The sequence below is a fragment of the Furipterus horrens genome, unplaced genomic scaffold (genome assembly GCF_987537825.1).
Source record: "Furipterus horrens unplaced genomic scaffold, mFurHor1.1.pri manual_scaffold_5, whole genome shotgun sequence".
In the NCBI taxonomy this organism is placed as follows: Eukaryota; Metazoa; Chordata; class Mammalia; order Chiroptera; family Furipteridae; genus Furipterus; species Furipterus horrens.
Window position 1 is genome coordinate 100,708,776 of NW_028327175.1, and position 26,690 is coordinate 100,735,465.

The 26,690-nt window shown below is 40.0% G+C and overlaps 1 protein-coding gene across 2 annotated transcripts in view; it reads left to right on the plus strand.

Annotated features, from left to right (window-relative positions):
- The window catches only part of GALNT17 (polypeptide N-acetylgalactosaminyltransferase 17), a 447,810-nt gene that overhangs the window by 149,060 nt on the left and 272,060 nt on the right, over positions 1–26,690 (plus strand). For both annotated transcript variants that reach the window (XM_090276912.1, XM_090276913.1), the window contains one exon: positions 8,793–8,976. In XM_090276912.1, the coding sequence (XP_090133038.1) occupies positions 8,793–8,976 (184 nt within the window). The remainder of the gene's footprint in view (positions 1–8,792; positions 8,977–26,690) is intronic.

Consider the following 26,690-nt stretch of genomic DNA (forward strand, 5'->3'; position numbering starts at 1 on the left):
CTGAACTCTTGTTTATTTCAATTAGCCTGTGGTGAAATTAGGTTTGTTACACACTATTTCATTTGAAGCCTCAGAACCTATCTCTGAAGTTAAGTGAGGACTTACTGTACATTGAAAAGAAGAAACTGTATCATAACATTTCATCTTTTAATTCAAAAAACATGTCTCTTTCTGCCAATTTATATACATCTCATTTTTTGCCATTTAGTAAAATTTTATAATTTTCTTTCTATGGGTAAAGTTATTTCTTGGTATATTGCAATATTTATGCTTTTATAAATATGTGTGGGTTTTTTACAATCTGTATTATAGTTGGTTATGGTCAGGACACAAAACACTATTAGCACATGGTCTTCTGCATGCCCAGCTCAGGCATCCTGGAAGCACTTACTTTCCTGATGTGGCCTTGTCCAGGGTCACCAGGCCCTTTCTACTGCCAAATCATATGACCTTTTCCAGGCTCGCTTTGTTTGTTACATTCAGCAGTGCAGACTCTCTTCTTCTTTGTCAGTATAAATATACCATCATAGTAATCCTACCCGTCATCTCCTAGTAGATATTTTTCTCATGGATTTTTGATCTGATTTTCTTTCTTGATATCACTTTATAGTAAATGGTTCCAAATTCAATCTCCAGATCTTATCTCTAATCCTTCATATACTCCAATGTTTTTAAAATCTCTTAATGGGTAACCCCATCCCTGCCCTTAAAGAGAATACCTAGAAGTCTTCCCTCAGGGATAGTTTAGATGTAGTCTCTGTCAGGGTCCCGGCAGGAATCAGATGGCACACTAGAAGGGGTGAGTGAAGAGATTTAGCACAACACTTACAAAGGTTTGGGCAGAGTTAAGGGAAATCAGCAGGGAATGACAGGGAATGGTGAATTTACTCTAAGGCTGGCAACAGAGGAGGAGGGGCTGCCATGCCAAGGGCTGAAGGGCACAGCGGGGAGCGGTTAACAGAACGCCAGCTGAGCTGTGACCCTGGGCAAAGCCTGGGAGAGGGCTTCCTGGTTGCACCTGGGGCATGGAGGAATGCAGCCTCTACCACCACTGCCCATTGGGAGGAGGCTGGGGGAATAAATACCCCAACCTCTCTTTCTACCCATCAATCTCCTCAAGGTGTCCCCTGTTGGTTGAACCCAACCCAAAGCAAGAGAACCTTCATGCTGTCTATACAGGGGCATGCAGTGGGGAAAAGGTGGAGCGTGGATATGGAGACAGTCATGAAGAATATTCAGTACAGGTGCTATACTGGAAAAATAAACATATGTGTATATGTGTGTGTGTGTGTGTGTGTGTGTGTGTATCTATACACATACTAAATATATCATGCTGGATAACTGACCCCAATTTATCTTTTCTCCCTTTATCCTCAACCTCTTGCCCAATAACACACCTTGACTCTTGAGTCTTCAGCTAAAATAAATCAGGAGGCAGTGCCTGATATGGAAGAAGGAAACTGTGAGTCCTCCAAGGCTTGGTGCCGAGCAGCTACTCCATTTTCTTCCCTTTTCCCCTCTTTGCTTTTTCTTCTTCCCTTTGCCAATTGCGACTTCCATGCCTACAAGCTCCCATATGGTCTGCAGCAGCTGCGACTGCTCTTGGCCAAAGAGCAAAGGGCTCTTTCAGAAAAGAAGGCTCCCTGGCTCATGGAGTCATCCCAGCTTGCTCCAGTGGCAGCTTTCCCCAGCAAAGCGAAGACCAGCTTGAGCTTTGTTGGTGATCTTGAACTTGTATTTCTTTGCCAACAGTTTCCTGGACCTGCTAAGTAAGCACATTAAAATGCCAGTGAAAATTTTTGCTGCCTTGTTGAACTTCTGGCAGATTACATTGGGGGGGTGGGTGGGAAATGGGAGCACATGGACCACAAAACATATAATCCGTAATTGTCACATCACACTGTGAGGAATGATCCTCGTAAGGCTGCTAAGTAGGTGACTTTCATAGTGGAGGAGATAATGACCCAGGAAGGGGAATAAAATCTCACTGGGAGCCAGCATTCCCTGTGTGTCCTTGGTGGGATCAGCATGCACTCCTAGTCTTAATTCCTATGCTCCTTGGTAATAAATTCCAGCCCTGGCCCCTCTGCCTGCATTGGGAAGGCTGCCCATGGGAGTGGGAGTGGGCCCAGCAAGCACAGCTGAGAGGCACTTTGGCATTTCATGACTTGGGACTGGAAGCTCTCTTTTACAACTGGACAAAAGAAATGCTGTCCCATCAAGGGAAGAAAAAGACATACCAACCATACCACACCGATGAAGTAAGAGGAGGAATCAGATGTGTCCCACTGAAGCTGCTGAGTTGGAGCCAATTCTGCCCCATTCCAGTAGTTTCCCTCCCTGACTCTTGGGCTCCACGTTGGCGGGAGACCCACAGAAGGCTGAGTCTGTGGCTTGTGAGGGAGGAAGGAAGTACTGGGAAAGGAAAGGGGAAAGTCGGGGTGAATGGACAGAAGTACATAAAACAAGGAGAAAAGCCCACCGTCAGTGCTCTCTTTATCATCTTTTTTTTTTCTTCATTATGCAATAGTTCACAGACTGTAGGTATTAGATACATCTCAGGTAATAATTATATCATGACTACTAGTCATAACCACCTCCCAGCTTTATAATGGAGAAACACCAGAACTTTTAAGTTTTTTTGTATGTCCTTCCCCGGTCATAATGCACTCTCTTTTTTATGGATGTTTATAGTTTCACTACATAAGTTTATATCCCTAAACTGTATTTTGATTAGTTTTTGAAACTTTTCATAAATGGAATTAAATGCATTTTTGATGCTTACTTTTTGTTTTACATTGAGTCTATGATATTCTTCCATTTACCAGCAAGCCATTCATTTTCATTGCTGTATAATAGTCTTTTTATGAGCTTACTGTCATTTACTTGGCCCTGGCTGGTTTGGCTCCGTGGATTGAGCGTTGGCCTGCGAGCTAGGTGTCGCTGGTTCGATCTTCCAGTCAGGGCACATCAGAGAAGGAAAACTCTGACTCCAAAAAAAAAACCTCCGCTGCCTTGCGGCATACCTCTTCAGGGGAAAGGCTAAGGGAGTAAACCCCGACAGAAAATCCGGAGCCGGAGTCCCTAAGGCGGTTTGACGTTGTAGTCAACACCGGCAACTCCTGCGGCGCACCTGAAACCAAGCTGTATTGACTCCGTCTTTCCCTTGGACCCTTCAGCTGCGAAGAGAGGGGGGGTCTGCTGCATGGGCAACAGCAGACCCTCCATATCACCCTGCCCAGGCTCTGTAGCTTCAGCTTCACTGGAGAGGACACTCCAGCGTCATCGCAAGATGTCGATTCAACACGGGAGGAGACAGATACCGTGTCACTCCCGAGTCGGACTGCACAACCATTCTCGGCGGTGCAGATACTCTTAAGAAGCTACACCATCGTCTCTCGAGACGGACGGCTGCCGACGACTGTCATTTACTTACCATTCTTCATCATGCTCTCAATGCTGGGCTCTTCTTTCCTATAGACTTTCTTGGATAGAGCATTTGTGTGTGTGTTGAGGGTTGGAAAGGAACATTGTATTCTGTCTCCGTTACTTTTTGATGTTCAAATAATTAATCCATCTAAGCCTCCATTATCTCTAAAATGATCATGGTCATATCTGCCCTGCATATCTAATAGAAAAATGGATATAAAAGCATTGAAAAAAAAGAAAACCTAAACAATAATCATCACTGAGTGGAGAAAGAGTGGTCAAATGGATTTATGAAGACAAGCAAGAAGCTCAACCACCTGGTTCATACTGAGATGTTTCTGTAATTGTTTCTTGAAGTCTTGAACTTCAAATGAACCTTTGATGACAGAGCACGCATCTAGAATGAGGAAATAAGCTTTGAAGTATGCAGTTCCTACTGCAGGTGTGGTGGAAGTGTACATGGGGAGTGTGGTCAGAGAACGCTTCCTGAGTGGTGTCTGTCCTTCTCCTTCTTGCTGCTCAGCATTCCCCCACCCTCCCAACCCCCACCCTTTATCATGGCTATGGCCCCCTCCATGCCAATGGTACCAGGTTCATATCTGGGGGCGCCTCAGCCATCTGAACTTCCATTCTCATGTATTTCAGCCCCACACTGGACATCTGATCCTGTGTGAATGTCCCATGAGTGCCCCGTATACCACGTGTAGAGAATGGAACTCCTCAAACTTTCTGCTCTCTGCCCATCCTTGTGAGTGGTTTCATCAACCAGCCCTTCCGCTGAAATCCCAGGTTCCCTTACTTCTTCTCTCGCCTCTCCTTTGGATCACCACCTTAAAAGGGACCCTCCCATTCCTTGTCTGGGCTGCTGCAAGAGCCCTGGAACTGGTCTCCTTATCTGTCACTGAGCTCAGGTTTGTGCTCCTTTAGATCTCTAACTATATCCAGAACCCAGGTTTATCCTCCTTTATATCTCTAACTACATCCAAAACCCAGGTCTATCTTCCTTTGCCAGCCATGGAACCTTAATGAAATGACTACAATCTCAGACTCAGTGTCCTCATTTGTCACCTAGAGATAATTGTAACACCTTCCTCATGAGGTTGTCAGGAGTTCAGATGACACAATGAACGAGTTCATGTAAAGTGCTTAGCAGGATGCCCAGCACATAATAGATGCTCAATAAATGATGCTGGTCATTACTGTTAGTGCTTGGAGCCTGTCCTTGTGCTATCCACTTTCCAGGTAAAATTTCTAAATCATGCCTCACATCTTGTTACTTGCTTTAGGCACCTTGTCATTTATGGATAAAATTCTAAACTCAGGAGAGTCAGGGTTGCATTCTGACTTCTGTGGGCCCTAGGAACTTTAGCCTTCATGGGTTTCTTCCTCCATAAAAATATTAATAATTATGTTATATGACTGCATTGCTATGATTTTAAGATAAACTTAAACATTTTCCTGGGCCTCTAAAAACACTAGGGGACCTAGGCATTGTATCTACTGTTATGAGTAGATAAATCCTCCCTTAAAGGAACATATGCACTTTTCTCTCTCTCTTTCTCATTCTCTCTCTCTCTTCCCCCCAACACCCCACCCCCTTCCTCCTTCCTCTTCCTTCTTTCTTCCTTCTTTGCTGTCTTTCTTGTGTGTGTGTGTGTGTGTGTGTGTGTATGATGAAGTATTGTTCTTTTGGTCATTATTGCTTTCTTTAGGTTTCCTCTCTTTTAATTACTACTTGGGTTAGGTACTTACCTCATTATCAGCCTTTTCTCCCCTCTGCCAATATATGCATTTATATAGTTCCTTCCTGTTATTATTTTAGCACTGTCCTAAAAGTTCCATCAGTTGCATGTATCTTTTAATGGCACCATGATCAATTATTTGAACCCATAATTGTTTTGGAAGACTTTTTAAATTGCCAAAATGTGTGAGTTCCTTGTGGTATTTTTATTATTGGTTTTTTTTTTTTAATTACTTAATGTTTAGAGATTATCTGTAAGATAGGATGAGACTTATCTGTAGCCTGTCCATGGTTTAAAGGTTCTAACTTCCCTTCTAGGGAACATGCACTTATTATTAGCAGTTGCAGGGCCCATCAGAGCAGCTTGTTCATTTTGTCATTCAGTTGCTCTATATTTTTGTGAAATTTTTGTCCTTCTGATCTGTTGAGTACTTGGAGGTGTATCAATATTTCCCACTATGATTGTGCTTTTGTTGATTTTTGTTGTAATGTGTCAGTTTTTGTTGTATGTAATTTAAAGCTATACTTCTAGGTGCATGGTAGTTTATAATTCTTTCTAGCTTCCTGGTGGATTGTTACTTTATCATTATGTAATGACTATATTTATCCCTGTAAGGCTGTTTGCCTTAAATTCTGTTTTATCTGATATTAAAAGAGGTATTTTAAAAGAAAAATAATCACCTTTCTTTTGGTAATTGCCTGATATATATTTTCTCTATCCATTTTCACTCTGTTTTCTCTCTCTTTTTAAAAATATATTCATTGTATTAGTTTCATGTAGTTTTTTTAAAACAAGTTTTTGCAATCTTGGTGGCTTAAAACAGCAGAAATATATTGCCTCACAGTTCTGGAGGCTAGAAAACCAACATCAAGATTCTGGCCAGGCCGTGATCTCTGAAGGCTCTAGGGAAGAATCCTTTCATGCCTCTTCTAGCTTCTGAGAGTTGTTGACAGACCTTGGCATTCCGTGGCTTGCTGCTGCGTCCTCCAGTTTCTGCCTCTGTCGCCAAATGGCCTTCCTCCTTCTGTGTGACTGTCTCCATCTCTGTGTCCACATTTCTCTCTTCTTATAAGAATATCAATAATCTTAATTCAATTATACAGAGACCTTATATCCAAATAGGTTCCTAAAACAGGTTTGGGGTAGACAAGAGAAACTCATACCTTCATAATTAAAAATTATTATGAATTATGAAACATTTAAGGCATAAAAAGGTTTCATGTCTTATGTATGTATGAGCCCTAACAATCTAGTCTTTAGTTAATGAGAAATCCCTCTTTCATCCCATCCCAGCAGATACAGTCTTCGTTCTGATTTTAACTTACCTCTGGAGTTCCCTTTCTTTCCTGCAAGCTGAGCTATGTGTTTAAAATATTTTTAAAAATTTTTATTCAGCATTTTTAGATGCTTTACTGAGAAGTTCTCATGTTGTTTTAGCCATCCATGCTGCTAGAAACAGAATTGTCTACCAGAGTGGGTTTTTTATAGTTTTATTGAAATTGTTCACATACCATATCATTCATCCACACAAAGTGTACAATTTAGTGAGTTTTAGTGTATTTACAAAGTTGGGCAAAAATCACCACATCTAACTCCAGAACACTTCCATCACTCACTCAAAAGTCTGAGACCTCCTACATGTTTGTAGTCATTCCCCATTTCTTCTCCTGATCCCCTCAGTCCTAAGCATATGGTAATCTACTTTGTGTCTCTAAAGATTTACATAGTCCATACAGTTCATGCAAATAAAATCATACAGTATGTGGTATTTGCTGACTAGCTTTGTTTACTTGGCGTAATGTTTTTAAGGTTCATCCATGTTGTAGCATATATCACTCCTCCATTATTTTTTATTGCCAATTATATCCATTGTATGGATATATCACATCGTGTTTATCCATTCATCATCAGTTAATGTGCATTTAGTGATATGAATTCTGCTGCTTTGAACATTTGTGTACAAGCTTTTGTGTAGGCATATCTTTTCATTTCTTTTGGGTAAAATACCTAGGAATAGACTTGCAGGGTCTTGTTACCGTATCGAAGATCTGCAAAACTATTTTCCAAAGTAGCTGTGCCATTCTACAACCCTCCCCTCTGCCCCAGTAATGTAGTTTTAAAACCTAGCACAGGTGTTTGTACTCAACATGCGAAGAGTTCTCATAGATTTTTTGAGCATGGTGAAGATGGTGTTATTGGAATGTTTGTTGCACATTGATGTGAAGCAAGAGATTAAAGACCAGGAAGCTGGTAGGAAAGGCTGAAGTAATTGAATTCTCAGTTGATGGTGCCTCTGTTGGGTTGGTGGCAGGCAGAAAAGATGTCAGGGTTCCCGAAGAGCATAGTGGACAGTGGCAGAGAAATAATGTTTATCTGAGTTAGACTCAGATGCTTTCTCAACCTTTGCTTTCTAATCTTGATATCACAGAAAATAGATTTCTGCTTTTAGAGAAGCAAGAAAGGGAATGACTATAAGTCTTGCCATTATGTGATAAAGGACCATTGTGTGACCTGAGCAGATCTGTGGGCTTTGACATGCCCGGGGATGCCTTCCTGGGAGGCTTGGATCCTCCTGGGCTATGTGGGCTGCCCACTGTGAAGGCTGAGGGAGCTGTCTCCAACCCTAGTCATGTTCTTCCTGCCAGGGGCAGCAGTGAGACTTTTGTGGACAGGGCGGGGTGGTGGTGGTGGTGGTGGTGGTGGTGGTGGTGGTGGTGGTGATGGTGGTGGTGTGTGTGTGTGTGTGTGTGTGTGTGTGTGTGTGTGTGTGTGTGTGTGTTTATGCTTGTGCATTTGGAATAGCCAAAGGATATGAGAGCCCTTAACAACAAAAGTTTTCTGGCTAAGTAGTAAAACCCCCCATAACTCTAGGATTTTAAAATTGCCCATCAGGGTATTTATTGTATAATGGAGCAATAGTTATAAAGCTGCCACCATCCAGGGAACTTGCAGTTAGTTGCTCAGTGAGGCTTGTGACAGGGGCCTCCTACTCTACTTGGCACCATTATCTCCCTTATGGGGTTTTTTCCTCTGTGATTTATTCTCAGGCATTTTGTATTCCTGTTGCCATTTAGGTGAAATGTAAATAAAACTATTAGGTAAAGAACTGTGTCAGGCTGTTACAGACTTTAAACTCATGATAAAAATCAATCTGTATATTGTCCTCTGGTCAAATGAAGTAAAAACACCTGCATTTTGGCAGTTTCCTGATACTGGCTTTTCTTATCCTGCGTTGCATCAGGTAGCTCCTGGCCTAGCGAAGTTGGTGGAGAGAGGGAAACAGGCATGAGTAATGGCCCCGGTTCTGTCCCACTTCCTGTGTCCTCCTTGGCTTCCATTTCTCCCGGTCCATGCACTCTCCTTTACAAGCCACAGTTCTCAAAAACAGAGAGAGTTTTCTCACTGGTAACAGGACCTAATCCCACAACTCACAGTTGCTTTGTCCTTCCCCTCAATCAATATAATGTATTCAGAGCATATTCCCGAGACTGATAAGATGATAACATGCATTTTTTTCTGTGACAGATAATGTTAAAATTTCCATCGAAGCTGCATCTGAACTTGAATGGCAAACTGGGTATGGTGGTTTTCAAATCATTCTTTTTCCCCTCCTTTTTTTAGGCTTATCCAAATCCCTTGGGCTCATTGAAGGTTATGGTGGGCGGGGCAAAGGGGGCCTTCCTGCTACCCTTTCCCCAGCTGAAGAGGAAAAAGCCAAAGGACCCCATGAGAAATATGGCTACAATTCCTACCTCAGTGAAAAAATCTCACTGGATCGTTCCATTCCGGATTATCGTCCCACCAAGTAAGTTCTGACTTAGTCCCGCGGAGGAGCTTGCTTGATCATGTGAATGGTGTAGACCTGAATCTGTGACATTTTCTCGTGTTATTTGTAACTAGTGAGGTAGCTTTTATCTCGTTCTCCTTCACAACCAGTGAACTGAATACTGTTGGTTATGAAATATTTGCTAAATAAAACATTTTTAATTTTTATATAAAGTAACCCAGAAACATATAGAAAGATCTGCAATACCAAAAATAAATAAATAAATAAATAAATAAACAAACAGAAATCACCACGATCTCATTACCTAGACATAACAACCGGTAAAATCTTAGTATATTGTCTTCAAGTCTATTTTCTCTACAGATTATGAGTATATGATATATTATTTTCTCTTTTTTTCATTCAGCATTATTTCATGAGCACTTTCTGATGTTACTAGTTAAGATCATTATTTTCATTGTTCAGGAGTTAGGTCATTTTAAATTTTTTATTATTATAAATAACACTTTGATTAATATTTTCTCATTTAACTCCTTATGTGTGTTAATTTGATATTTATTTTCTTAATCCACATGTCTAAAAGTAATTCTTAGAGCACATTTTAGGAGCATTTTTAAAGGCTCTAGAAACACATTGTGATATTTCCCTCCAGAAAGTTTATAGCAATCTGTACTCCTTTTGGAATTTTGCTTGACCCTTCCCAAACTGGGTGTTACCATTTAAAAAATGCTTTGCCAAGCTGATGGGTTAGAAAGTGCTCCCATGATTGTTTCTGCTTATACTTTTTTTGTCTGAGATTCTTACTTTTTAAACAGCTTGTTTGCTTCTTGGTTGTCTTATGGAAGGTCTTTGCTCTGTTCACTCAGATTTAAGAATTATTTATTTTCTCCTTGTGAAATAGAGAAAAGAAATTGCTCATAGAATCAAAATGCTAGAGGAAAACCTATTTTCTAGGCAGGAGTCCTCCTTGGCATCTCAAACAGATTTTTCGTTTTCTGTAAGGTTTGTAGTGTCTCTCCTTTTTCCATTCAGAGTGTGCCCTTGTTTAGAGCAGATTATTTCTTTTTCAAATGGGTTTTGTACAAATCAGTTAAGTATCCTGGTTACTGAGAAAAATAGATTAAAGATAAAGAAAATTATCTTAAATGGATTTAAAATTGCAGGATTAGCTGAAGAACCTGTTAAATCTCTCTCCCTGTCTAATAAGCATATATTCATTTGAATCACTAGGAAAACATACATCACCCCTGTTGGAAGCTATTTTGTATTCCTGGACTTTTGCTCTCAAAAACATCTGGCTGTTTTCATTTTCTGGTACTCTCTGATTAGCCTTCCTTATTTGGACATTGGCAAATAAACAGAGTCATTTTTTTTCCCACTCCTAAAAGAATAAAAATGCCTTCAACATGGAGCTACTGGAAATGGGTCAGTTGAACAAATATTAGTGAGTACCTATCATGTGCCAGATGTTCTTCCCCACTCTAGATGCAGAACATCAAGTAACTGTTTCTTGCCTACTTACTATTTGTCTAGGGAGGGACACAGATGTGCAAGCAGATGTATTCAGCACAGTGGGGTCTATATAGTGTGTATCAGGTCAGAGATATGCACAGCATATGCAGGGAGGATGTGTGAAGGATTCCTGCTTAAGATAAAGCCTGAGCTTAATTTTGAAGGACTAATAAAGGTTGAAAAATTGAAGAAGGGAGAAGGATAAGGGCATACCAGGCAGAAGAACAGTAAGATCGGAGTTAGGGGTGCAAATGAAAACTTGGTGTGCTCAGAGAAGAATATATAGCTCCATAGTGCTCTGTAGTGTAGCATGGTGGCTTGAGCATACCACTTATTTCTGGTCACTGCTGAAATTTTACTGAGATAATAATGAAGGACTAGAGAGGGTGGCACCTATAAGGGACAACTGAACAGGCATGACAGTGGGGAAGAATCACCTACAAAGTTTTAGAAGATGGAAAAAGGATGAATGAAAGGTAACTGACAGCAAACTGGAGGAGGCTGAGATCCCGCCTCCTGCACATGGTGAAGAGTGGGTAAGAGCAGAAGAATGCAGTCTAGGTACACCTCACAACACCAGAGGTTCTGGGTACTTCTGATGTCTGGGAGGTAGATTTGAACAGAAGGATTGACATTGCATCTACAGATCCTCTCTTCAACCCTGCACACCAGAGTATGTGCTTTTTTACCTAGTGGAGTACGGTAAGTTTACTCTCTGGAAAAGGTGAACTCTGAGTGTTGGTTCATAAGATAAAGCCTAGGACAGAAGATAAGGTTGCATGCTAAATGGGAACACCTTCAAAAACTCATCATCCCTCAAGACTTCTTTTATACTTTCATAATAAGTGTTTGAAGAAACCATTCTGAGGAAATCATCTAGCCTAAGAAAAAGGCCAATATATCTGATAGTTGGGGGGTATACCCCCAAAGTGATTGGGTTCTGTTCATTAACTGTCATTAGTAGGTTAGGCCTGTTGTTAAAGCTCTATTCAACTACACAAAGCTGTTTTAACTCTAAACTAGGGAAGGAGAGGAACTCTAGGCATCTCAGAAGAGTCTCTGTTGTGGAAGACCTCAGCAACATCAAAAACAGAAAACACATTTGGAGGAAACAGAGACTACAGACTTTAAAACAATAGTTCATGACATAGACATATCATGAAATGTTTTTTATTCACAGAACAAGAGTCAAATGCTATGTTAAAGCAACAATCAGAAAATTAAAAAAAAAACTCTTGGAAGTTATAAATGAGATAGAAATAAATAATTTAATAAAAGTTTGAAATATAACATTGAGGAATGCTTCTAGAAGATAGAAAAAATAAAAATAGGAGATAAAAGACTTAAAAAAAATTAGATCAGTCCAGCAGGGTTACGACCGATGAATAGGAATATCGGAAAAAGAACAGTGAAAACAGAGAAGAAAATCATCAAACAAATGAGACAAGAAAATTTCCCAGAACTATAGAGCTTGCAGATTGGAAGGTCCCACCCAATGCATATATGATGAATGAAAGGAAAAAATTAAACCTAGATTAAGAAACATAAATGTAAATTTTCAGACCAGCATGGATGAAGAGAAGTCCTAAAAGCTTTTAGAGAGAAAAGTGTCTTAAATACAGTTGGTATTAGATTTCTTAGCAGCAACATTAAAAACTAGACCAGTTGAAAAAATTATTCAACTCAGAATTCTATAGCCAGCCATAGAATAGTTTGTACCAAGAGCAAACACAGAGTAAATACATTACATTTCTGCAGGGTCTCAACAAGTTTACCTTTCCTGCATCTGTTTTCAGGAAGCTTCTAAGGATATGCTCCAGTAAAACAAGGGAGTAAAATAAGAAATAAAATGAAAATAGGACTGAGGAAACAGGGGATTCAAATGTGAGAATACTAAAAGAAGATCCCAGAAAGATGATGAAGGGCTGTTCCAGGGTGACAGCTGTGTCACAGGCCAAGAGAGCAACCATTTCCTGTTGGAACAGGAGGATGGAGTGCCCTAGGAGGTATATAGCCAAAGGAGGAGCAGGGTTTGGAATTATTTGAATACTTAGTGTTTTTGATGATATTAAGATTATTTAAAATTAATATTTTTATTGAGGTATAATTGACATATAACATTTTATTTATTTCAGGTGTATATTACAAAGATTTGATATTTGTTGACATTGCAAAAGACCATCACAATAAGTCTTAGTTTAAATTCGTCACTATGCATAGTTACAGAATTTTTTTTCTTATAAAGAGGACTTTTAAGATCTACTCTTAGCAACTTCCAAAAATGCAATACAGTACTGTTAACTATAATCACAATAGTGTACATTACTACCCCATGACTTATTTTATAACTGGAAATTTATATCTTTTAACTCTCTGCACCCATTCCCCCACCCCCAATCTTTTTCTCCTTATATATGAGATTGTTTGTTGTTCTTGTTAGATTCCTCATATAAGTGAGATTGTATGGTATTTGTCTTTGTCTGACTTATATCACCTAGTATAATGCCCGCAGGGTTCATTCATGTTGTCACAAATGGCAAATGTTCATATGAATATTCTATGGCTGAATAGTATTCCATTGGGTGTGTGCGTGTGTGTGTGTGTGTGTGTGTGTGTGTGTGTGTGTGACATTTTCACTATGTACTTATCTATCCGTGGACACTTAAGTTTCCAACTTGGCTATTCTAAATAATACTGCAATCAACATGGAGGTACATATATCTTTTCAAATTAGTGTTTTGGATTTCTTTCAATAAATACCCAGAGGTGGAATTTCTGGGTCATATGGTAGTTCTACTTTTACCTTCTGAGGAACATTTATACTGTTTTCTGTAGTGGCTACACCAATTTACATTCCCACCAACAGTGCCCAAGGTTTCCCTTTTCTCCACATCCTTGCCAACACTTTATTCGTTGTCTCTTTGATAAAACCATTCTAACAGATGTGAAGTGATATCTCATTGCAGTTTTGATTTGCATTTCCCTGCTGATTAGTGAGAGTTAAGTATCTTTTCATGTACCTGTTGGCCATCTGTATATCTTCTTTGGAAAAATTCAGATCCTCTGCTCATTTTTAAATCAGTATTTTTTTTGTGCTGTTGAGTTGTGTAAGTTTTTAAATATATAAATATATAAATATATTTTGGAAATTAACCCCTAATCTTATTTATGGTTTGCAAGTAGTTTCTCCCATTCATTAGATTGCCTTTTATTTTGTTGAAGGTTTGTTTTACTGTGTTAAAGCTTTTTAGTTTGATGTAGCCCCACTTGTTTATTTTTCTTCTGTTGCCTTTGCAAGATTTTTTAAACCATTCTTTCAGAAAATTTGGGACTGAGTTAGTTTCCATACACTCTGTGCCTCAGCTATGAAGAATACAGTCATACAAATGTAAATAATGGATATTTACTTAACTACAAACTTTGGTATTATTGTATTGGAAGAGAGAGGAGGTGAAATGTGTGTGTGAGTTGGGTAGTATAAGAAAATTAAATCTTCATCTTTAGAAACAGAAAATCAATTGAAAGTGTCTAAAATTTAAACATTGAGAAATAGTAGCATAGTCATTGTTATTTAGGGATGGAGATTAGAGAAATGGGATGAGACTATATATGCCTTCTTTTAATAAAACAGAAGTTTAATTAAGCAATAAATGTAAATCTATACAAGAGGAAGGGAGAAAGTCAGGTAGAAGAAAGAGTTGGAGATCTAGGATGAATGACGGGACCACATTGGCCTTTTTAGGTTATTCTGGCAGCTCTGTGGAGAAATTTGAAGTTAGAATTAAAGTTTGAGAGCTTGCCCAGAGGCCATACATGACAATCAGAGGCACCATTGTAAATTTTGGGCTTCACAGCAGCCATTATCAAATTAACCTTTTTAATTGCAAGTTAATCCTTGCTATCCTAGAGTGGTAAATGCCTTTCCTGTAGAAGCTGCTTTTTTTTTCTTTCTCTCTTTATTTTTGGTAAATATTTGAGCCCTGTGGATAGGAAGGGAGGCAGTTGTCTGGGCCCAGACCCACTCCCAGTGGGCAAGAGCCTTCTTGTGAAGCCCCCCAAAAGTTCTCCCAAGTTTAGGGAATTTAAATTGGTTAATTCCATTGCAAATTTTATGCAGAACTTCATGTTGCTTTAATTTTTATTATTTTATTATCATTAGATTATTCTTGAAAAAATTGTTTCTCTTAATAATATGAATGCATTTTTAGGTAGTAGTGAGATTAATCATTTGCTTGTCATATTTCATACAAATGGATTCCAAAATGCTGCTTTTCATTTTACTTTAATTCTGCTATTTTTTTCTTCCACTGGACAGATATTTTAAAGTTATATGAATCCTGAACTGTCAATCTTTCCATTTTCCTTTCTTTACTGCTTCAAAGCTGAGGGAGATATCATCCCTCAGAACAGAATACTTATCAACATTCTCCTCTGTTTTGTGTGGCTGTTCCATGGCTCTCGTATTTCACTCTTCCATCCAACCAGAGTTGATTTTGAAAGTAAACAGTATGTACATTTTGTTTAAAAATTTTGCCCATGTTTTTTCAAAGTGTTTTTTTTCAAAAATATTTTTTTGTAAATAACCTCTTCTCTTATTCGAAAGTGCTAAACGTAATACATTTTATGCTTTTGATATATATCAGTGGCCTTAATTTCTAGGCTCTAGGCTCTTCCTTTGGTCTATATTATTTTCTTTCTTTGTTTTAAAAAAAATTATTAAAAATGACTTTGACTGAAATCTCCAACCCCCCAGGCACTGTGCTGGCTGTCTGGACGGGATCAATGCACAGCTGGGCTTCCTGGGAAATCAGAGAGAGCAGGGCAACAGGGACTCTTCACAGGCCTTGGGTTGCTGTCACTAAGATGAGGGAATGAGCCGTCCTGGGACAGTCAGAGGGCAGGCAGCCCCGAGGTGACCTTGGTCTTAAGGGTAAGCAGGAATTTTTATTCTAAAGAGAATTCAGGGCATTTGAGAGAGAGAAGAGCATGTGCAGGATGAGGACCGGAGAAGTTCTTGGATTTCAGGGTTAAAGGAACAGCGCAAAATCTTTTGGCTGAGCTTAGAGTTTCCAGAGTGAATTGTGGAATAGTTTGGGGGGCTAGGGGCACCCCCACAAAGCACCACATGTGCCAGCCTGTGTTAGGTGGGGGGACTTGATCGTTTCCATGGACGCCAGTGAAGGACATGAGGCAAGATGGTGTTGTTGTTATACTCTGATTTTTAAAAATTATGAGTAACTATGGGAGACATGTGGGTATAGGTTAGAGGAGATGAAGGCTGCTGGCAGGATGGCTAAATATAAGTCTCTTCTCCTTCCACCCAATGTTTGTGCGGCACTGCCTGACGGCAAGAAGAGAGACTTCTAATACCATGTGAGTGTTTTACAAGGATTACAGCTATTTCTCTGTAACAAACCAAGGACTAAGAAGAGATGGAGTGGAAAGGCCAGATTCAAAAAAATTTCCTGAGAATCAGCAATTGGTTATGGATGAATTGGGGGCAATCAGAAGTTTCCAGCTTGGGAGGAGCCAAAGAGGAAGTGAATTCATTATCCAGGAAAGAGACTCCTGCAGAGGTTTCTGTTTCGTGGGGAAGAGTGCCGTTCCACTTGTGCAGGATTCCTCATAGTTATGAGTTTCTTGCTGTCACAACATGAGACAAATTTGTCCAGCTTTATGCATTATTTGGCTCTGTGTGTATAAGCAAGAAGGTAACATTTAGTGACTCCAGAAACCAGACAAGGCTTTACAAACCCCTACTCCTTTCCCATGCTGAGACATACCATTCTTTATCATATAATGGCATCTTAATTATCTGCTTGCCCAATTATCTCGTAATGGAAGGGAGGGGCCACCTAGCAGCACAGAAATCTGTCTGTGTTTTTTAAAGGCACTGCTGAGGTCTCTGAACACATTTTATGGCTTGCCTCCTCCTCCCAGACTGTGTAGGTAATTTATGGGCAGTTTCTACTACTGTTATCTTCAATTTCTCCTTTGGCCTCCTGCTTATAAATCCAGATGTCAAGTTTCTTTGGAATTCATTTTGCTTCACTCAGAAAGCCTCCTCTTCCCTTTATTGCCACAAACTCTAACCTGTTATAGTCCAGCTGCGTCTGCTTTGGACACATTCCATGTGAGGTGTCTGTGGACCATCTCACGTCGTGTTCAGCAGACAGCTGCATGTTCGGGTCTGGAGGGGTCTGGAGGTCAGGATTGATGTCTGGGCTGGCCAAGGAGATTTGGGAATCACCCATACCCAGTGGGTATTTTAGGTTGAGTCTGTGTGTGTGTGTGAGCTGTGTGCTTATGTGACTTCTGGTGTTATAATTTAGTGGGCTGAATCTACTAATTGGTCAAGACTCAACTCAAGGTTTCCCTCCCCCGTGCAAAGGACACATCTGATCATTGAAGCTGTGACTGGGCTTTTTGCTTTTTCCTTTTCTGAGTCATGCTATGGGTGATAGCTCTCCTGTGGCTCATAGGCTGGTTTTCACATAGAATTAAAGAACCTTAACGATGGTCAATAACCCTGTGTTAAACCTTCTCTCTCACAGGTGGGCACAGAGGGTCGCTATCCAATAAATACTTGTTGGTTGAAATAATAAATAGGTACATCCTAGGAGTGTCTGAATCACTAACCACAATAATTATTCCCTTTTATTGATTGCCTTTTGTGTTTTTGTCACTGTGCTGTGTGTTTTATTGATCACGATTAAATTTACTCTCCAAAGTAGCTGTTTCCCCCTCTGTGTTATAAATGAGGAAAGGGGGTTTGAGAGGTTGAGCAACCTGCCCGAGGTCACACAGCTAATGAGTGCTGGCCACCAGATTCAGACCCAGCTGCATGTGTGTCTTCAGAACCTGTGCCCTCGTCCACACCAAATGCCCTGCCCATCCTTCCATATCGGGGGACTGAAACCTTCTACTCCACACCGGTATCACAGGAAGGAAAAGAAATCCTGAGTCGTAGGAACAGGACGGTTCTCTGAGGAATTACGTGTGTGTGTGCACTTGTGTGCACATAGACTTCCTTAGTTTCTCCCCTTGGTTTCTTTTAGGCCTTCCAGCTGCAGCAGAATTCCAGGGCCACAGGGGCTGTATTTTGATTTTGACTAACTGCTGCCCATTTAGGTCGCCTAGTATGTGGTTATATAGTTGAAACCCTCTTTAAGGGTTATAGTATTATTTTGTAAAATTCAGGGAAAATAAATTAAAAAAAATATTATTAGGTTTAGGAACTCTCTTACCATAGAGTTGATTTAACCGAGAAACACAACCAGAAGTGACATCTTCTGTCAGAGCTGATCCCCCTAAGCTATGGGGTGAAGGAAAATATGCAAGTAGGGATGCCCTCCCTTTTAATACATGAGGATAATAATTCACCATAATGTGGGTGAATGTTGATCTTACATTTGTGAGTTCCCTACATCTGAAAAGCATGTCTGGGTCACTTAAAAACCTTAATAAGAGGGTTCTTCACAGAGGTCAAGGGCATAGACTTGGAACTCTGTGTTCTAATCCCAGCTTCACCTCTTACTGGCTATGCGACCTTGGGCAAGTTATGTAACCTTTCTGTGCCTCAGTTTCCTCATATGTAAAATGGTGATGTAATGATATCTACTTAATGGAATTGTGGGGAGTAAATTATTACATGGGAACTGTATAGACTAATATGCCAGCCATTAGTCTCAGCCCTTCTCATAGATTAGTGATATCTGATCAATAAACATTAGCTGAAATTGTTAGAGATCCTTTACCATACCTGCCTCTTATGCTTAAAACACATTGCATGGAATGACAGAATCTTCAGGAAAGTATCTTCCTGAAAAGTGGCTTACAGGTGTATGTCTCACTCACACAGGAAACTCTGATCTAGGGTAATTAGCATTCCTTGTGCCCAACCTGGCACAGAAATCCAGGCTCCGAGACAGATACCAGGCTGTGGTGAGCACCTAGGAAGGGCACATCACTTCCTAAGTCTATTCCGGTGGGGTCAGAAAGTTCAGCTTTGAGATGCATCACAGCTTCCCTGTGAAGGAAGGTCAGCCCAGGTGTCCTAGGGCTGGGAGACTTGGGAAAGCTGATGGGATGGGACCTCCTGCTGCTTCTTTGACATCATCAATAGTGGTCAGACCAAAACCACAGTATAATGTATATTCTTACTTTTTCACTAATTGAAATGACTTTTTCTACATATGAAAATAATTTTTTTATGAAAATGGCTGAATATTTAAAAGCACATTATGTATACAGTATTTTTCAAAGTGAGGTCTTTGGGGCTTGCTAAAGATGTTGGTTGCCGAGCCCAGCAGAGTTCCTGGTCTGAGGTCCTGGCCACTTTCTATGCATTAATTCTGTATGTTGAGAACCTCTGAAAGGGTAATGAGGATTTTGAAAGATCAGGCATTGTTCACCTTTGCCCTTGTCTGCAGAATGCCTGTGTACTCAGTGAAGTTTTGATTTTTGAGATTTTCTGTGAAGCTGCTCCAATCTGGAGCTTGACTGGGCCTCCAAGGCTTGTGCAGGGGCAGCTGCGAGGTTGTGAAGTGACTGTTTTGCACCTCACAGGGTGTTCTGGGGTGGGGCAGCAGAAAGAAAACCCTTTGTTGCCTCAGTCAGATGCCCCTGCCTTAATATTCCCAACCGTTACAGTTAAGAAGCGAATGACTCCGTTTTCATCATATTTCTTGCCTGCTTTGAAAGAAGTGACTCTTGGAATAAATAAAATTATTCAAACAGAGGCCTGGAATGTTCTTTGGGTAAAGGTGTCAGAAGCTGTAAAAGTGAAGGGTAGAAGGATAGAAATTCCTATAGGGCCTGCATCCCTGCTTCATTAAAGGCACCTCATCTCCCTACACCAGCTGTTCTCAGTCTCAACTTCATATTGAAATCACCTGGGGAACTTGTAAGATTGGGATGCTAGACTCTATCCCAGAGTAAGCAAACCAGAATCTTTGAGAGTGGGGCCTAAGCATCAGTATTAAATTATTTTTAATAAGCTCCCAGGTGACCCCAATGTTTCACAAGATTGAGAACCAGCAGGCCTGCCATGTTTTGAGAGATACGGTTCTTGCATTTGTAGCACGAGGACTTCGGGTCAAAAATGTCTTTGTCTGACCTGCTACAGAGTTGGTAGACCAGAACAGAGGCTGTAAGCTCCCTGAGTGATTCTTACTTTAAAAATTTGAGTATCCTGGGGCCCCACCATCTTCTGAGGTTCCTCATGTATGGAGGCAGGTGGAAGTGAAAATGAGGGTCAGGACAGGGCAGCGTCCCCACACTTGGGGAAGTTTCTGTCCTTCGTTGGTGACTTAGCTTATGTCACTTCTCCCTCCTAACTTGTTGCTTCCCATCTTGTATTCTCACGTTGCATTCACTTATTGAACAAATGAAAGTTAATAGAAATCAACCTCATTTTGAATTCTTTACTTTTTAGAATTTTATTATACCCCATGAATGGTTGACAACTCTCTGGGGTGTCTCAAAAACAGAGATGTAGAGCAGAATGAAATCAAGTTACTATTTGCAGTATGAAAGGCACCATAAACATGATGGGGGGGTGGTGGTGGTCAAAGACTTGGCTAATTTTTAAGAAAGGACTCCCACTGCTTGCTAGAGTCAGTGTCTTCCTGTGCCCATAATTTTATGAATTGGCAAAATTAACTCAATCTTTTATTGGGACCTGAGGATTCTCATCTAAATGCATTAAAGAGAAGCCACAGAAAAGATACTCCTCCATTTCTGTTCTAGAGAGCTTTCTGGACAAGTTTCAATTTCGTGCATGAGGAGCTTGAAATCAGTGGCTAGAAATCAATGTGAACATTGTCATATCTATGCAAATGGATCTGCTCTGTGGCCTGTTCACAACCTCTAGGGTCATTGAGTTCCGAATTCACATTTCCCAAAATTGTGTTCCCCAAATGTGTTTATGAGGAATGGGATTCTTGAGTAATAACCTTAAATCAATCAATGTTGGAATTTACATAAATGGTTGTCCTTGCTTCTGTAACCCTTTGATGCTTTATATAAGGGCTGTAGGCACTTGAGAACTGTAGGACAATAGCTCACCTCATGTAACAAACAGAAATGACTCTAGACTTGGAATCTGCAACTTACATGTTTCTAGGGGATTACTCCGCCTGCCCAGTTCCACTGTCCCTCACTCTGGTAGTGCATCTAAGTTAAAACAAACTCTCTCTCACTCACTCACTCACTCACACACACACACACACACACACACACACACACACACACTTATAAGAAAGCCCAAGCTAGCCTACATGAGCCCATGGTAGGCAGGCTGCTGAATTCCCCCCTGATTTGTCCTGAAAATTGTTCCTCAGCCCTGAATATGATCAATAGAGGCAAACGTCTGCAATCACAACACCTTTTCGCCTTTTTTTTTTTTTTAATCTGTGTAGTTCTCCATTGTTTTTGCTCTGTGAGTAGAGCAGGGGAGTGCCACGGCGCTTTGTAACAAGGTGAGATTTCCAGCCCTGGAAGAGCTGGGGGTGGGGTGGGGGTGACAAGTCTTCTGGAAGAATGGGCGAGATGGGCGAAACCCAGGCCTTAACGGGAGTGCTGCGTGGGCGCTGAGGAGGGAGATGGGCTCAGCAGTGTTGCAGATGAAACGTCCTTGGACTTAATTTAGAAGAAATTCTGATCCGCCAACAGAGCTTTGAGGATGGATGCAGGAAAAAGAGGACTGTGGCATATGGAGAGAACATATTTGTTCTTAGAAAATCAGTAGGAAATGTTTAATGTCATCATAATCTCATTTGCATAAAAATAGTCATATGCGGCAAACCAAATGAAAGCAAAGGAAAACGTGATGGAATCAATGCTGTCTGAGTTTCATTTCATTATGAATAACATAAATAATTCGATTGAATAAATAAATACAAAGTTTCTTCAAGTAGATGTACTCCAAATTACTATTCCGTGAAAATTCCTTTAATGGTGCATTTGTTGCCTCCATGGGCAGCACCTTCCTGTACCCTTGACCCTTGATAATAATATTGAGCTCTGTATGAATCTCAAATGTTATATGGACACAAATGATTTTTTAGTAGTACAATCCTATTCATAACATGATCTTGAAGAAGTTAAATAAACTATAGCTTATCCTCATCATTATGAATACAGTCCCACTTTGCATATGGGTCTGCTTACGCAATGTCTGATAATCAGAAATTCGATGAGTCTTTAACTGTGCTATGCTCGATACTTCTTTTTAAAATTAATTTATTTTATTGAACTTATTGGGGTGACATTAGTTAATAGAATTATATAGGTTTCAGGTGTACAAGTTTATAATACAGCATCTGTATATTGTATTGTGTGTTGACCACCCCAAGTCAAGTCTCCTTCCATCACAATGTATCCCCCTTTATTTTCTTCTACCTCCCCCCACCCCTCCCCCCCGTGGTAATTACCATACTGTTGTCTATTAGGGTTTTTTTCTTAATCCCCTCACCTTTTTCACCCAGCCCCTCAACATAATTCTTGATAAATATTGGAATCTAGTGGCAGGGTTAGAGCCATTGTTTTTGTCTTACAAAGTCTGATCAGGAGAATTCTTGGGTAGGCAGGCAGAAATTGTGGTTTAGAGAAAATTGATAGAATTTTTTAGTTAATTGATTTCAACAGACATTTTCGAGGGCTATGTAGGTAGCCATGGGTGTGGACTATGGGAGTTATAATAGATGTATATTATGAGTACAGTCTCTGTACTCATTTCAGTTTATCGATTCAGTCAGTGAATACTCATTGATTCACTGCCATGTACGAGGTACTATGCTAGATGCTGAAATTACAATGGGAGACATAATAAGCTGGGAAAAAGTAAATACTAGGTAATTATAGGTTATGATAAGTTCTTTGAAGTAAATAAACAGGCTGCTAATTATAGAGTAACTGGAAATGGAGATATACTTCAGAGAAGGTTCGCTGAGGAAGTAGAGGAGATGAGGATGGGCCAGCAGGTCAAGCACCTGGTGGAAACACTCTCTTGATAGAAAGAACAGTCCTTAGAAAAGCCCTGATGGAATGGGCGTGGCTTTATTTAGGAGTTGCTAAGGGGTACTGGCAAAATGTTTGCAGAGGATGGTAAGGTCGGTAAGAAACAGATCATGCAGGACTGTGTGCACTGATAAAGAATATGAGATTTATTCCACTAGGAATAAAATTGGCATATTGGGTTGAAGAATGTATCCCCCCAAAAAACCCTTCAAGTCCGTCTGGAACCTCAGATGCTGATCTTATGTGAAAACAGGGTCTTTGTAGAAGAAATTAGTTAGGATGTCATATTAGGATGGGCCCTAAATCCGAGATGACTGATGTCTCTCTGAGAAGAGGAGTGACAAAGAGACAAGGCAGACATAGAAGGAAGAAGGCTGCAGGAAGACAGAGGCAGAGTGGAGTGATGCCTGCACAAGCCAAGGGATGCCAAGGGCTGCCAGCAGCCATCTTTCCGATGGCCTTGAAAGCTTGTGCTGTCTACACCTTGCATTTAGGCTTCTAGGGGTCGGCCAAAAAAAAATATGTTTATTTTTTCCATACAATGGTTCTAGTAGCACTTAGTTGTTTTTAATTTCATTCAAAGCAATTTTGTTAGATTGTATTGTGGCAGCTATCATATCAGCATGTATTAAAATAAAATCAAAATTGGTGAATTTTTATGTAGCCATTTTAATATTAAGATGGAAGAAAATAAGCCACATTTTAGGCATACTATGCTTTATTATTTCAAGAAATGTAAAAATGCAACTGAAATACAATTGTATGGAGAAGGTGCTGTGACTGATCGAATGTGTCAAAAGTGATTTGCAAAGTCTTGTTCTGGAGATTTCTTGCTGGACGATGCTCCATGGTTGGGTAGACTAGTTGAAACTGATAGCAATCAAATTGAGACATTAATTGCAAACAACCAATGTTATATCATGCAGGAGATAGCCAACATACTCAAAATATCCAAGTCAATAAAGTTATTGGTAAAAATGAAAAATCTGACTTTTATTTTATGGAAAAAAACACACTAACTTTTTTGGTCAACCCCATAGTTTCCAGAACTCTGAGGGGTTAAATTCCTGCTGTTTTAAACCACTCAGTTTGCGGTACTTTGTTATTAGCTCTGGGATACTAAGATTTGTGGTGATATTTGTAGTAACTGGAGATTTGATATAGGGAAGTGTCGTGACCTGGTTTATGTTTTAAAAGACCATTTTGGATTCAGTGGGAGGATGGGCTGTAGTGAGCAAGAGTGAAGCAAGGAGTCCAGTCTGGAGGATAGCTCAGGTAGGAGCTCCAACTCTGGTGCGTATAGTAAGATGGAACCAAGAAGACAGAGGTCTACATGGGAGGTAACGAGGGGAGACTGCTGGGTTTTAGGTGGAAACATATGGGTGGATGTCAGTGCCATTTACTAGGGGGCGGGGCAGACTGAAAAACAAGCAGATTTGGGATACATTTAAAAATTCTACTTTGGACATGTTAGGTTTGCTTTTTTGACTTTTAGTCATTCAATTGGAGATGTCAAATAGGTGACTGAACAATTTGTGAATCTGGAGCTCAGGAGAGAGGTTGGGGATGGATATAACACCTTTGGGGCTGTCAGCATAGAAACAGCATTTCATTGGCGCTGAGATCAGTGAAAGCTGGCAATGAGGCAGGACCCAGAATTGAGTGCTATACCACTCCAACATTCAGAGCATTAGAAGAGGAGAGGAAGTCAGCAAAAGATATGGAGAAGGAAAAGTTAATGAAGGGGGAAGAAATCCAGGAAAATGTAGTGAGGTGGGATGCAGAAGAGGAGAGTGTTTCTGGAAAGAAGGAGTGGCCACTAGCCATGGGTGGTACTGCCGTGGCAAAAGAAGTGTGCAGAGGCTTTGGCAACAGGAAGCTCATTGATGATCTCAAAGGTATACAGCCCTGGCTGGGGTTGGTTATGGAGTGAAAGGGAGGAAGGAAATGGAGAGAGCAAATTAACTATGTACTCTTGATCAATTTTATTGTGAAGGGGAGAAGTCATGGGGTTGTAGCTGAGAGCTTTGAGAATCAAAGGAGTTTGTTATTATCATTATTGTTCATTAAAAATATTTCCATTTTAACATAAATTCAGACTTACAGAAAAGTTGCAAGAATTCTACATATCCTTTACCCAGATTCCTCACATGTTAACATATTGCAATATTTATATCTCGCCATAAGTACATATATTTTCCTGGACCATTGAGAATAATTTACAGAGATGATGACACTTTCCCTCTAAATATTTCACTGTGTGTGTCCTAAGAACAGGGATATTCTCTTGTATAACCACAGTACAATGTGATAATGTTATCTATTTTCATACCTTATTCATAGTTTATCAGTTGTATCAATAATGGGCATAATACAAAATGAAAACCCTAGATCATTTATTAAATTCATTGTTATGATTTTTTTTTGTTTTGAAACAGTCCTTCAGTATTTCTTTGTCTTTCATGACATGGACATTTTTGAAGACAGCAGTCCAGTTATTTTGAAAAATATCATTCAATTTGGATTTATCTGTTTCTTTAGAATTAGATTCAGGTTATGGAGGAATACTACAGGAATAGTGTTCACCTCAGTGCCTCTTATGAGGACACAGAGGGGATTTATTTGTCTCAATCCTGATGTATTAGTGTTGATCACTTGGTTAAAGGTGGTGCCTGGTAGTCAATGACATTTTCTAACCTCTCCAGTGCGACATTGAATTAGTAGAGTAAGGGGCACCCTTGCCTTGTTTCTGACCTTATAGAAATGTCTCCAGTGTTTCCCCATTAAGGAAGAAGCTGTCTATATAACTGTGGTATAGTGTTTGCCGTCAGAGAAGGAAAACTCTGACTCCAAAAAACCTCCGCTGCCTTGCGGCATACCTCTTCAGGGGAAAGGCTAAGGGAGTAAACCCCGACAGAAAATCCCGAGCCGGAGTCCCTAAGGCGGTTTGACGTTGTAGTCAACACCGGCAACTCCTGCGGCGCACCTGAAGCCAAGCTGTATTGACTCCGTCTTTCCCTTGGATCCTTCAGCTGCGAAGAGAGGGGGGGGTCTGCTGCATGGGCAACAGCAGACCCTCCATATCACCCTGCCCAGGCTCTGTAGCTTCAGCTTCACTGGAGAGGACACTCCAGCGTCATCACAAGATGTCGATACAACACGGGAGGAGACAGATACCGTGTCACTCCTGAGTTGGACTGCACAGCCATTCTTGGCGGTGCAGATGGACTCTTAAGAAGCTACACCATCGTCTCTCGAGACGGACGGCTGCCGACGACGACGACAACAACAGTTTTCCCAATATTGAACCAATTTGCATCCCTGGAATAAATTCTACTAGGTCATTGTGTATTATTTTCTTAATGCAATATTCACTAATGTTTTATGTAGAACATTTGCATCAATATTTGAAATTCATTCTCTCTCTTTTTTTTTTTTTTTTTTGAACTGTCCTTAAGAAGTTTAGGTATCAATACATTATATAATTAATTAAGATGCTTTCTTTTCTTTTCAATGCTCTGGAACAGTTTATGGAGCATTATTACTATCTGATCTCTGGAAGTTTGGTAGAATTCACCTGTGAAACCATCTAGTTCTAATGTTTTTTATATGTGGTAAGTCCTTGGTAGTTTTTCTATTTCTTCTGGAGAAATAGGTCTGATAAAGGTTTCTGTCTCTAATGAGGTCAAGCTTTGTAAAATGCCTTTCCCTAGAAAATTGTCTTTTTAATCTAGACTTTTAAATTTATTTGCACAGACATCTGCAAATTAGTCTCTCTTTGGTTTTTAAAAAACCTTGTTCCAATGCTTATTTTCCTCCTTGATTCTTTATTTTACATATTTATGCTTTCTTTGGTTAAACTGGCTAAAGTGTGTCATATTTTTTTTAAAAAACTAAAATTCTGATTTATTAATTAGATCTAGTATTTTTCTATCTGCTAAGTCATTGATTTCTGCTTTTATATTTGTTATTGCCTTCTTTGTATTTCCTTTTGGTTTGCTTGGTTGTTCTTTTCCTAGCTTTCAGAGCTGGTACTGAAATTCAAGTGTTTTTTTTTTTTTTTAAGTATATTTTATTGATTATGTTGTTACAGTAGTTCCCCATTTCTCCCCCTTCCCCCTCTCAGCTGATAACCCTGCACAAGACTCCCATACCTATGATTCCGTTCTTATTGTTTTTTGCTTAGTTGGATTTTGTTT